The sequence below is a fragment of the Salmo trutta genome, chromosome 5, assembly GCF_901001165.1.
Source record: "Salmo trutta chromosome 5, fSalTru1.1, whole genome shotgun sequence".
NCBI lineage: Eukaryota > Metazoa > Chordata > Actinopteri > Salmoniformes > Salmonidae > Salmo > Salmo trutta.
The window spans coordinates 17,033,914-17,046,390 of record NC_042961.1 but is presented as its reverse complement, the minus strand read 5'-3'; the positions used below and the strand labels follow the sequence as shown (position 1 = coordinate 17,046,390).

General features: G+C 41.1%; 1 protein-coding gene across 5 annotated transcripts in view; it reads left to right on the top strand.

Moving 5' to 3' along the window:
• LOC115193762 (protocadherin-15-like) overlaps positions 1–12,477 on the top strand; it is a 286,361-nt gene that overhangs the window by 175,105 nt on the left and 98,779 nt on the right. For all 5 annotated transcript variants that reach the window (XM_029752726.1, XM_029752727.1, XM_029752728.1 and 2 more), the window contains 2 exons: positions 6,540–6,668; positions 11,077–11,382. In XM_029752726.1, coding sequence (XP_029608586.1) covers positions 6,540–6,668; positions 11,077–11,382 — 435 coding nt within the window. The remainder of the gene's footprint in view (positions 1–6,539; positions 6,669–11,076; positions 11,383–12,477) is intronic.

Genomic DNA, 12,477 nt, shown 5'->3' with positions numbered 1-12,477 from the left:
TTGACCAGATGATTCTGCATCTTTGTTGCATTCTTCACATATGATTTGGCACAGTATTTGCAAATGTACACAGCTTTTCTTTCTACATTAGCAGCAGTGAAATGTCTCCACACATCAGATAGTGCCCGTGGCATTTTCCTGTAAAGATAGGTGAAAAAAACCCAAATACAATTCCATGTAAAGATAAATAGTTAAGCAGTTAGATTAACCTCTCTAGGGTAGGTGGGACGATTGCGTCCCACCCACCGTGCACACTATTTAATAGCCAGTGAAAAATCTGAGCGCCGAATTCAAAACTACAAAATGTCATAATTCAAAGTTCTCAAACATACAACTATTTTACACCATTTTATAGATAAACATCTCCTGAATCCAACCACGTTGTTCGATTTCAAAAAGGCTTTACAGAGAAAGCAAAACATTACATTATGTTAGGATACCACCACAGCAACAGAGCCACAAAACAGCCTTTTTCTTAGCATTTACAAAGCAACGGTAGACGACCAAAAGCAGAAAACCAGCTAAAATGAAGCACTAACCTTTGACAATCTTCATCAAATGACACTCCTAGGACATCATGTTACACAATACATGCATTCTTTGTTCTCTCAAGTTCATATTTATATCCAAAAACAGCATTTTACATTGGCGCGTGAAGTTCAGAAAATATTTAGTGTCCAGCCGCTGTCCTTTTGAAAAGGCCTTTGCCTTTTGGTAGGCCGACATTGTAAATAAGAATTTGTTCTTACAGTAGGGGAAAAAAGTATTTGATCCCCTGCTGATTTTGTACGTTTGCCCAATGACAAAGGATCAGTCTATAATTTTAATGGTAGGTTTATTTGAACAGAGAGACAGAATAACAACAAAATAATCCAGAAAAATGCAGGCCAGAAATGTTATAAATTGATTTTCATTTTAATGAGGGAAATAAGTATTTGACCCCCTCTCAATCAGAAAGATTTCTGGCTCCCAGGTGTCTTTTATACAGGTAACGAGCTGAGATTAGGAGCACACTCTTAAAGGGAGTGCTCCTAACCGCAGCTTGTTACCTGTAAAAAATACACCTGTCCACAGAAGCAATCAATCAATCAGATTCCAAACTCTCCACCATGGCCAAGACCAAGGAGCTCTCCAAGGATGTCAGGGACAAGATTGTAGACCTACACAAGGCTGGAATGGGCTACAAGACCATCGCCAAGCAGCTTGGTGAGAAGGTGACAACATTTGGTGCGATTATTCGCAAATGGAAAAAACACAAAAGAACTATCAATATCCCTCGGCCTGGGGCTCCATGCAAGATCTCACCTCGTGGAGTTGCAATGATCATGAGAACGGTGAGGAATCAGCCCAGAACTACACGGGAGGATCTTGTCAATGATCTCAAGGCAGCTGGGACCATAGTCCCAAGAAAACAATTGGTAACACACTACGCCGTGAAGGACTGAAATCCTGCAGCGCCCGCAAGGTCCCCCTGCTCAAGAATACATATACATGCCCGTCTGAAGTTTGCCAATGAACATCTGAATGACTCAGAGGACAACTGGCGAAAATGTTGTGGTCAGATGAGACCAAAATGGAGCTCTTTGACATCAACTCAACTCGCCGTGTTTGGAGTAGGAGGAATGCTGCCTATGACTCCAAGAACACCATCTCCACCGTCAAACATGGAGGTGGAAACATTATGCTTTGGGGGTGTTTTTCTGCTAAGGGGACAGGACAACTTCACCGCATCAAAGGGACGATGGACGGGGCAATGTACCGTCAAATCTTGGGTGAGAACCTCCTTCCCTCAGCCAGGGCATTGAAAATGGGTCGTGGATGGGTATTCCAATGACAATGACCCAAAACACACGGCCAAGGCAACAAAGGAGTGGCTCAAGAAGAAGCACATTACCGCCCTAGAGTGGCCTAGCCAGTCTCCAGACCTTAATCCCATAGAAAATCTGTGGAGGGAGCTGAAGGTTCGAGTTGCCAAACGTCAGCCTTGAAACCTTAATGACTTGGAGAAGATCTGCAAAGAGGAGTGGGACAAAATCCCTCCTGAGATGTGTGCAAACCTGGTGGCCAACTACAAGAAACATCTGACCTCTGTGATTGCCAACAAGGGTTTTGCCATCAAGTACTAAGTCATGTTTTGCAGAGGGGTCAAATACTTATTTCCCTCATTAAAATGCAAATCATTTTATTACATTTTTGACATGCGTTTTTCTGGATTTTTTTTGTTGTTATTCTGTCTCTCACTGTTCAAATAAACCTACTATTAAAATTATAGACTGATAATTTCTTTGTAAGTGGGCAAACGTACAAAATCAGCAGGGGATCAAATACTTTTTCCCCCCACTGTAACTCACTTGCCTAGTTAAATAAAATAATAATAAAAAAATTCAAAAACTCAGATGAGGTGACTGTGGCAGCCTACACAGCTCATCAAACTTCACCACATCCACACACACACAAGCTCCAACCGTGTTGACACTTTAACGGCTGTACCGTTGGCACCCTCGCCATGTCTTAGGGACTGTGGTGACAGAGAGGGGAGATCACAGACATGTATTTCTTCTAATAAATAAATTAAAGGAGCTCATTAATCAGCATACGACTGATGGCCACATCCAGCCATAAAGAACTGGAGCAAGGAGATGCTGGGCTTTCATAACTCCTGCCCACACAAGACCCACGCCTAATTAGCCTTCAGGAGCTGGGAGATGTGAGGTCCATCATAGAACAGTTAGTGTCTGAGTTATCATGAATTGTGAAGGAAGAGAGTGGGGCCTATATTGGATGTACAGTGGCAAGAAAAAGTATGTGAACCCTTTGGAAATACCTGGATTTCTGCATAAATTAATCATAAAATTTGATCTGATCTTCATCTAGGTCACAACAATAGACAAACAACGTCTGCTTAAACTAATAACACACACAATTATACATTTGCATGTCTTTATTGAACACACCGTGTAAACATTCACAGTGCAGGGTGGGAAAAGTATATGAACCCTTGGATTTATTAACTGGTTGACCCTCCTTTGGCAGCAATAACCTCAACCAAACCTTTTCTGTAGTTGCGGATCAGACCTGCACAACGGTCAGGAGGAATTTTGGGCCATTCCTCTTTTCAAAACTGTTATATTCTTGGGATGTCTGGTTTGAACTGCTCTCCTGAGGTCATGCCACAGCATCTCAATCGGGTTGAGGTCAGGATTCTGACTGGGCCCCTCCAGAAGGCGTATTTTGTTGTTGATTTACTTTTGTCTTTTGGGTCGTTGTCCTGCTGCATCACCCAACTTCTGTTGAGCTTCATTTGGCGGACAGATAGCCTGACATTCTCCTGCAAAATGTCTTGATAATCTTGGGAATTCATTTTTCCGTCGATGATAGCAAGCTGTCCAGGCCCTAAGGCATCAAAGCAACCCCAAACCATGATGATCCCTCCACCATACTTTACAGTTGGGATGAGGTTTTGATGTTGGTGTGCTGTGCCTTTTTTTCTCCACACATAGTGTTGTGTGCTCCTTCCAAACAACTCAACTGTAGATTGATTTGTCCACAGAATATTTTGCTAGTAGCGCTGTGGAATATCCAGGTGCACTTTTGCAAACTTCAGACGTGCAGCCATATTTTGGGGGGGACAGCAGTGGCTTCTTTTGTGGTGTCCTCCCATGAACACCATTCTTGTTTAGTGTTTTACGTATCGTAGACTCGTCAACAGAGATGTTAGCATGTTCCAGAGATTTCTGTAAGTCTTTAGCTGACACTTTAAGATTCTTCTTAACCTCATTGAGCATTCTGTGCTTTGATCTTGCAGTCATCTTTGCAGGACAGCCACTCATAGAGAGAGTAGCAACAGTGCTGAACTTTCTCCATTCATAGACAATTTGTCATACCATTGTTAGGTTCTTATTTTCAGAGTAAATAACTCACGGACACCAGAGAAGCTTAACCAAGTTTAATTGTTCCCAAAGGGCCGATACAGCTGTAATTCAGACATTTCACACAATCACTGATATTTAACCCTTTCTCCTAGGCTGAGTCTCCTCCTACCCATCTGTACAAACATCATTCTTTACTGCTAAGCAGGACACTAGTGATACAGGCCATAAACTTATATTTCTCCCTTAAGTTAACCTGACCTCAATCCCCCTCCATCACTAATCCATGGCTCTCTCCCCTTATCAATGCCTGCCACATATAATCACTTCCCTGCACTCAACACATTTCAAGCTTAGTTGATCACACTATATACTTTCCTCCTATAACCGTTTATATTCTGGTGTAGACCCTCTAAACCTTAGCACTCCATCAGTGACATGAATAAGTATATTTTCATATTCTCAGATCCTAACACCATGGACTGATGAACATCAAGGCTTTTAGAGATACTTTTGTAACCCTTTCCAGCTTTATTCTAAATCTTAGGTCTTCTGAGATCTCTTTTGATCGAGGCATGGTTCACATCAGGCAATGCTTCTTGTGAATAGCAAACTCAAATTTTGTGAGTGTTTTTTATAGGGCAAGGCAGCTCTAACCAACATCTCTAATCTCGTCTCATTGATTGGACTCCAGGTTAGCTGACTCCTGACTTCAATTTGCTTTTGGAGATGTCATTAGGGTGTTTAAATTATATATTAAACATATAGACAAGAAAAATACAATAATTTGTATGTTATTAGTTTAAGCACACTATTGTTTGTCCATTGTTGTGACATAGATGAAGATCAGATCAAATTTGATGACCAATTTATGCAGAAATCCAGGTAATTCCAAAGGGTTGACATACTTTTTCTTGCCACTGTAGCTATTATTTTCTTCTCTGTTCTCTTTTTTTTCTCGAAATGCAACCTCTCTGAGAGAGATGACATGTATTGATGTTATAAAGCTTTGACCTCTGAGAGATGACATGTTATGTTGTAAAGCTTCAATCTCTCACAGAAAGATTACATGTTATGATGTTGTAAAGCTTCTATCTCTCACAGAAAGATGACATGTTATGATGTTGTAAAGCTGCGACCTCTCACAGAGATGACACGTTATGATGTTGTAAAGCTTCGACCTCTCACAGAGAGATGACATGTTATGATGTTGTAAAGCTTCTACCTCTCACAGAGAGAGATGACATGTTATGATATTGTAAAGCTTCGACCTCTCACAGAGAGATGACATGTTATGATGTTGTAAAGCTTTGACCTCTCACAGAGAGAGATGACATGTTATGATGCTGTAAAGCTTCGATCTCTCACAGAAAGATGACATGTTATGATGTTGTAAAGCTTCGACCTCTCACAGAAAGATGACATGTTATGATGTTGTAAAGCTTCTACCTCTCACAGAGAGAAATGGGCTGGCATCTGATATTGTACAGGGGGGTGCTGTAGCTGTATTTGGCCAATCTTTGAGAAAAAAGGTGATTATGGGTGTCAAAAGAAAAAGAGGAAAAAATCTCAAAGATGTTCCCTGTACACTATGTAGAAATTAAGTTGACATTAACCAGGTCACTTCTCTCCTCCCCTATGCCTGAAATGCTTTATGAGGCGAGGAGGATGCCTACCTCCCGGGAATTATTTGTTTTACATTGTATCATTTCCTTTCCTCCCCAAGGAGCCCATTTTGCGCCATTGTGTAAGCACAGCATTGCCTCAATGCATGATGGGATTATAGATGTTGTGCATATTCAGCTATCTTTCCCAGTGATTTATACAAGGGTCTTGGAGGGTTGTATACTGGTGTCATTGTTTGAAGGTTAACTGCACTACATTGGTACACTTTGACTTCCCAAATCGTATATTATTACCAGCATTGGGATACAGAGGATCCTCCTCCTCTATTGAAGGGACTGCCATGTCCTACAGCAGGGTAGGACATGGCACCCCCCCACCCCACCCACGGGTGCACGTTTTGGTTTTTACCCTAGCACTACACAGCTGTTTCAAATAATCAAAGCTTGATGATGATTTGGTTTTTTGAATCAGCTGTCCTACAGTATCAGTCAACAACTGATGATAGTCTTGGATGCTGGGTGCCTTTCAATCACAAAAGTTCACTTGGAGTGCCAATGATAAAGTCAAATAGAACTCTGCCCTCAAACAGTTAATGTTATGTGATAATAATTGCACACTGTACAGTATATCCACAAAGATACAGCCTTTGTTGCATTCGTAATATTGTATTCTCTGCATTCTCCGTGAAGATGAAGTCTGTGTGAGTTAGTTTCAGTAACAATTTGACATAGTGTAGAGTATATTTGTGTTTGCCTAGTCATCACAGGTTCTGCTTAAGATATATTAATTTCCCAATTTTTTTGAAAATATTTGATTCCCTGCTGCTTTGGCTTTTGTTTTGCAAATTGTCATTGAATTATTTACACTGTATCATCGTACAGAATGTCTTTGAATTTAGTTTTGATTTCTTTCAAAGCTTTCCAATCTACCGCAAATACAGTGTGACTGTCTGCTTGTGCGAGTACACAGACACATGCATGCAGGTGTGTGCGTGTATACACACACACGATCAACTTGTTTCTTTCTCTCTGTCTTTGTTTCCAGACCTCCACCACCACAGTGAACATAGTGGTGACTGATGTAAACGATAACGACCCTAAGTTTGACCTGACCCTGCCCAGGAACCTCACTGTCCAGGAGGAGAAGGCCAACGTGTTTGTGGGTCAAGTCACGGTAAGCACATGTAATGGGTTAAAGATGCACACAGTGTAGTCGTATGTTGTTAGAGTTCACCTTTGAGCATGAATACAAAATGTACAAAATAACATTCCTTTCACCTGCCATTTCCTGCTATTTCCTTTCTTTCCACATTCTTTCCTGGCACGTCTTTACTGAGCAGGTATTTTTGTATCTTCACCAACCCCAGCTACTCCAAGTCCCACCAGTGTCCACAGCAACGCATGCGGCATAACTTCAACACGGCCGGTCTCGATTGGCTGATCTTTCACCCAAAGTGACGTCCCTGTTTTAGATTAATTGGACTGGGAAATAATCAGAGAATAATGCATCCAGAGTTTTTGTGTGAGCGTGCGCGGTGGTGCGATGGAAGGACCACAGCGCAGCGTGGTTTGGATGCTTTATATACATATCCCCACTTCTTATTAGTAGTTATTACCAGAAGCATCAACCTACATAACTATGGCCCTGATTATTGCTATATCTATAGTTTGTCCCTTTATCTGAGTATAAATCTAGCAGTTATAACAAGTTGTCAATATCACCATTATTACCTCTTCATTTAATTACTTATAATGGAATACATGGATTGTTAATTACCCAAAGTAAACTGATGGATGGGCAAGCTAACTTTGTTAATGTGGCCTCTCTTGTGAGGGCCCTGCTGGACTGCAATCAAGTGGAAACTCTTACTTGTCCACCTTGTTGCACTTTTAGTTGTGTTGGATCATGGGGTTAGTGTCCATTCCGAGAAACGGTAACAACAAATGCTCAAAAAGAAAAAAGAAATATACAATTTGTCTAGCCAATACCATGTTGCATCCAGACCAAGAAGAAATACAAACTTCCAGAATTTTTTTCTTCATTAATTGAATCTATGGAATGATTATTGTTCTGTTGAGGGATATGATAGGTAGTTCATACTCCTACTGAATTGTGATGATGATTCACACATTTGTTAAGACTGATGCCTTTCAAAATGTTGGAAAGGAGATAAGGGTAATTCCAACATCCTTTATGGGAACTGGAGCTCCTCAATTTGAGTTACTTTGTTTGTTTCATCATGCTGACACACATTCACCAACCCTGGAACACCAAGACTTGTCTCTCACTTTGAAGTTCTCACATCTCTCTTATTGATTTACATTTATTTTGAGTTACCCCCATAGACCACCATATGGTACAGAGATTGATAGAGTAAGTAATACATCTATCAACAGAATACAAAACACATTCATTGGTGCATTTGTAATAAAAATAAAGCTGTTTCTTCTCCATGGGGTATTGAAGTCCGGCCCTTGAGTTCCACAACTCTGCTGGTTGTTATCCATCTGCTGTAATCAGGGACTGACTCACTCCTGGGACACCAAGTGAGAGGACTCTACTTACAATCAATCAAAATCAGTAATTTACCAGGGAGAAAATGAATCCTGCAATACTGGTTAGAGTTGAATAATGAAAATCAGCAGTACTTCTCAACTTGGAGTCTAGTCTTCACATATGACTCATATCTCAATACTATCTTGAATGGCAGTCCCTTTTTATGTGGGTCTGTAAACATCACTCAACTCTTTATCCACCATAAAATGGCATTGAAGTGCAGTACTTGACCCTTAAGCTGATGGCAGATGACACTTACGCATGGGTGTTGCACTGCATAAGGTATTGTTTAAGTATCTTTACGGGATGGCATGGGATTTTGACAATTAAGCCCTCTGTCTACTTACCCAGTCAGATGAACTCATGGATACAATTTTTATGTAATTGTGAAATTTGAAGGTTGTTTCGTGAGCCATTGCTAACTAGTGTTAGTGCAATGACTAGAAGACTACCGAAACAGCATTTTTTCATGTCTTGTATTATCACCAGGTGAATGATAATGGAAAGGAAGTAATCAAGATATAAAAATGCATAGATTTAGTAGATGACCATCCCACAGTTATAACTGAAGAGGAAGTGTAAACTCTAACATAGCCTATCAGCTAGAAAGGTAACTCTGAACACATTTCTGCTAGTTTAGCTGGTTACATACTGTAATCCACTTTTATTTTTAGAGGTATTTTAGTGCATCCCCGTTTGAAGACCCCTGCCTTACACGCCTTAGGGTTAGCATTAAGATGCTTAAACAATCTGAATTTTACGCCGCCCTCTGAGAAATGATGCACACTCTAGAATGCCCTTCAAGCCGATCAGAAATTAGTAGAATTAGCAACCAAAGTGTTTGTTTAGCAACCAGGCAAATTGGACTAACGACTGGTATGTTTTTGTTGGAACTACTTCATAACTGTTGTTATTGCAGTGCGATACTGAGAAATAGTGCACACTCTAGAATGCCCTTCAAGCCAATCAGAAACGAGTATTCAACATTTCTTTATTACAACTGCATCGTACCTGTTCTGATATTCCAATGTCCCAGACAGTTGACAGGTAGACCTTTTGTGTTTATGCAAGCATATGAGCTGAAGTGCCATACACGTCCATACATTCCTCCCAGGGAGGGAGTTGTAATCTGAGCACACACATGACAATGACAAATCAATTAGCATTCACGTCAGCTAAACCATAAAATCTGTAGCGATGTAGCTAATTGAAGAGACGGTTGAACATGGTATCGTTTGACATCTCTCCCCCGCTCTTCTTGATGAAGCCATCAACCTCAATAATATGACACTCGTTTTCTTATGAGTTGTAAGCTACATCATACCCTTCAAGGTTCCACTTTAATTTACAATATGTTATTTACCTGCTTGTTACCTACACAAGTCATGCTTAAATGGTAATAACGTAATGTGACGATAATTACATTGTTAGTTTCTTTGTCATTCACATGCATGCATACTGTATGTAGGCCTACCTTTTTGTATCAGGTATTAACCAAAAGGTATTTATGCATCCACATAGTGTAGATTCTATACTTATCCACACTCACCTAGCATACACAAAAGTGAAGTTTCCACACTAGCCGAGTCGTAGCAGTTTTTTCATGTGGCAGATCTAAGGCTGCGTTTGCACAGGCAGCCCAATTCTGATATTTTTTTCACTAATTGGTGTTTTGACAAATCAGATCAGCCCATAATTGGGCAAAAGATCAGAATTTGACTACCTGTGTAAACGCAGCTTAATGAACTTTTAATGGATCTGAGAGACAATGAATGCTCGGCTACCTTAAGTTCATAAAAAACAGCCGCTAATCAACCCTGCGGTGCTAAAGTGAGCTTGTGTGTGTTTCTAGTGCATGGCAGGCTGTTAAAATATTCCTAATTATTAATTGATACATTTAGTATGTATTAAAGGAATTAAGCCTGTGAGCCGTGTGGTGCATAATGATGTCAACTCATTGCACGGTAATGTTTGCACATTTCAATTGGCATGTTGTTCTTCTGTTTTCTAAAGGCTTAACGTCAGGGCTCAATATTTAGCCTTGGCTTTGAGCATCTATCTTGCTTTCGGTGTAATACAAAATTAGGGTAAATCACCCTTACTCCACCTAAGCCCTCTCCCTTTTTAATTTTGCCTTTTTTTACTCTCTGTGCAACTCTGTCCTTTCATAGCCGAGATCAAGAACTCAGTCAGGAGCAGGCTCAGATTTCAAAGCCTTTCCCGCCTCTCTCTCTCTCTCTATTTCTCTCACTCCCTCTCTCTCTTCCCTGTTACCATGATTACAACAGAAAGGAATTAGTGCCTGCTCTTTACACACAAAAATAATGCAGTCAGGTTCACACACACACACACACACACACACACACACACACCACACACACACACACACACACACACACACACACACACACACACACACACACACACACACACACACACACACACACACACACACACACACACACACACACACACACAAGCTAGCACACACTGACACACGCTGGCATACTCATGAGCTGGCATATTCATGAGGGATTTAGAATTTGTTAAGTAACTAACTTTCTGTCTACCCTGAAGGAGCCTCAAAATGTACCCTGTTCCGGGGTTTTTCATCCTTTCCTTCTTTTTTGCTGAATAAAGAATGGAGTGTATGTTTCTGGAACGTGATTTAGCATTCAAGGAATTCCCTTTGATGAAAATCAGACTTTTAAGGAAGAGGCTTCTGGCCTTTTGAACTTGCTGATGATTAGTCATGAGTCTGTGACAAAGACACTAATCTCAATGTGAAGAGAAAATGAGATTGAAATGAAGACTGGGTTTGAATTTATGAGAACCATGTCAGTTTAGTCATTTTTAAATGTACAGTACTAATTTTGAGGTGTGTGTGCGTTTTTAACTGTGACTATATTCATGATAGAGCACAACCCCTTGTACCTTACTGCTTAAGTATTTTCCATGCATATTTGCCTGTTTCTCTTCCTCACTCTACATATTGAATCTACTATGTTTTCCTCCTCCACTGCAGGCCACAGATCCAGATGCAGGGGCTAATGGTCTGGTGCGCTACAGGATAGTCAACCACCCAGGTCTTTTCACCATCACTGAGAACGGCAGCATCTTCACCGTGGTGCCTCTGGACCGAGAGGTCAGGAGTCAGTATGACCTTATAGTGGAGGCCTCAGACGGCGCGGTGGACCCCCGCAGGACCACCTCCACCCTCTCTGTCCAGGTGACAGACATCGATGACAACAGCCCAGAGTTTTCCCAGAAGACCTACGTGGTCAATGTCCCAGAGAACAGCCCTGTGGGTACCGTGGTGCTGCGCCTCAGTGTAAGTGTATGTTTGTGTTTGCGTGTGCACGTGCCTTCGTGTGCGTCCTACAGCTACACTGAGTATTTGTGTGATTAATGAGCATTGTGGTTCTGATACTCAGTGTAAGTGTGGATGTGGGGGGGTGGTGATCTGTGGTTTCTCTCCCTTTCTCTGCCAGGCCTTGCACAGATCAGTAACGGCTTCAAACAGCTTGACTATTAAATGCCCCCTTTAACATCCTTTAACATCAAAGCGTCTACAGCTATCAGGCGATTTGGCCTCCATTTCAACTGCCATAAGCTTCAAGGCTCTTTAGTGTTTCACACAGGCAACGGAGGGCAAAACACTTATATTTTACTATCTGAGGAGTCTGGTCTGTAAGAACTCTCTGGGTGTCTTAATTAAAACCTCTCTAGGGGGTGTGGGACACTACCGTCCCACCTGGCCAACATCCAGTGAAATTGCAGAGCGCCAAAATAATAAAACAGAAATACTCACTATAAAAATTCATAAAACATACAAGTGTTATACATCGTTTTGAGGATTCATTTCTTGTTAATCCAACCACGGTGTCAGATTTCAAAAAGGCTTACGGCGAAAGCAAACCATGCGATTATCTGAGAACGGCGCCCAGCAGACAAATCATTACAAACCGTTACCAGCCAAGTAGAGGAGTAACAAAAGTCAGAAATAGCGATAAAATGCATCACTTACCTTTGATGATCTTCATATGGTTGCACTCCGAAGACTCCATGTTACACAATAAATGTCTGTTTTGTTCGATAAAGTCCCTCTTTATCTCCAAAAACTTCCGTTTTGTTGGTGCTTTTTGTTCAGTAATCCATTGGAACAAAGCGTGGTCACAGCGGGCAGACGATATATCAAAAAAGTACCATACAAGTTCGTAGAAACATGTCAAACGATGTTTATAATCAATCCTCAGGTTGTTTATGTCATAAATAATCGATCATATTTCAACCGGACAATAGCTTCATCAATAGAAAAGGAAAAACAACAAAGGCGCGCTCCCGGTCACGCGCAGGACTCATGTCTGGAAATGTCCACTGTCCTCTCATTGAAAGTGGTGTTTCTCCCTCATTTTTCAGAGTAAAC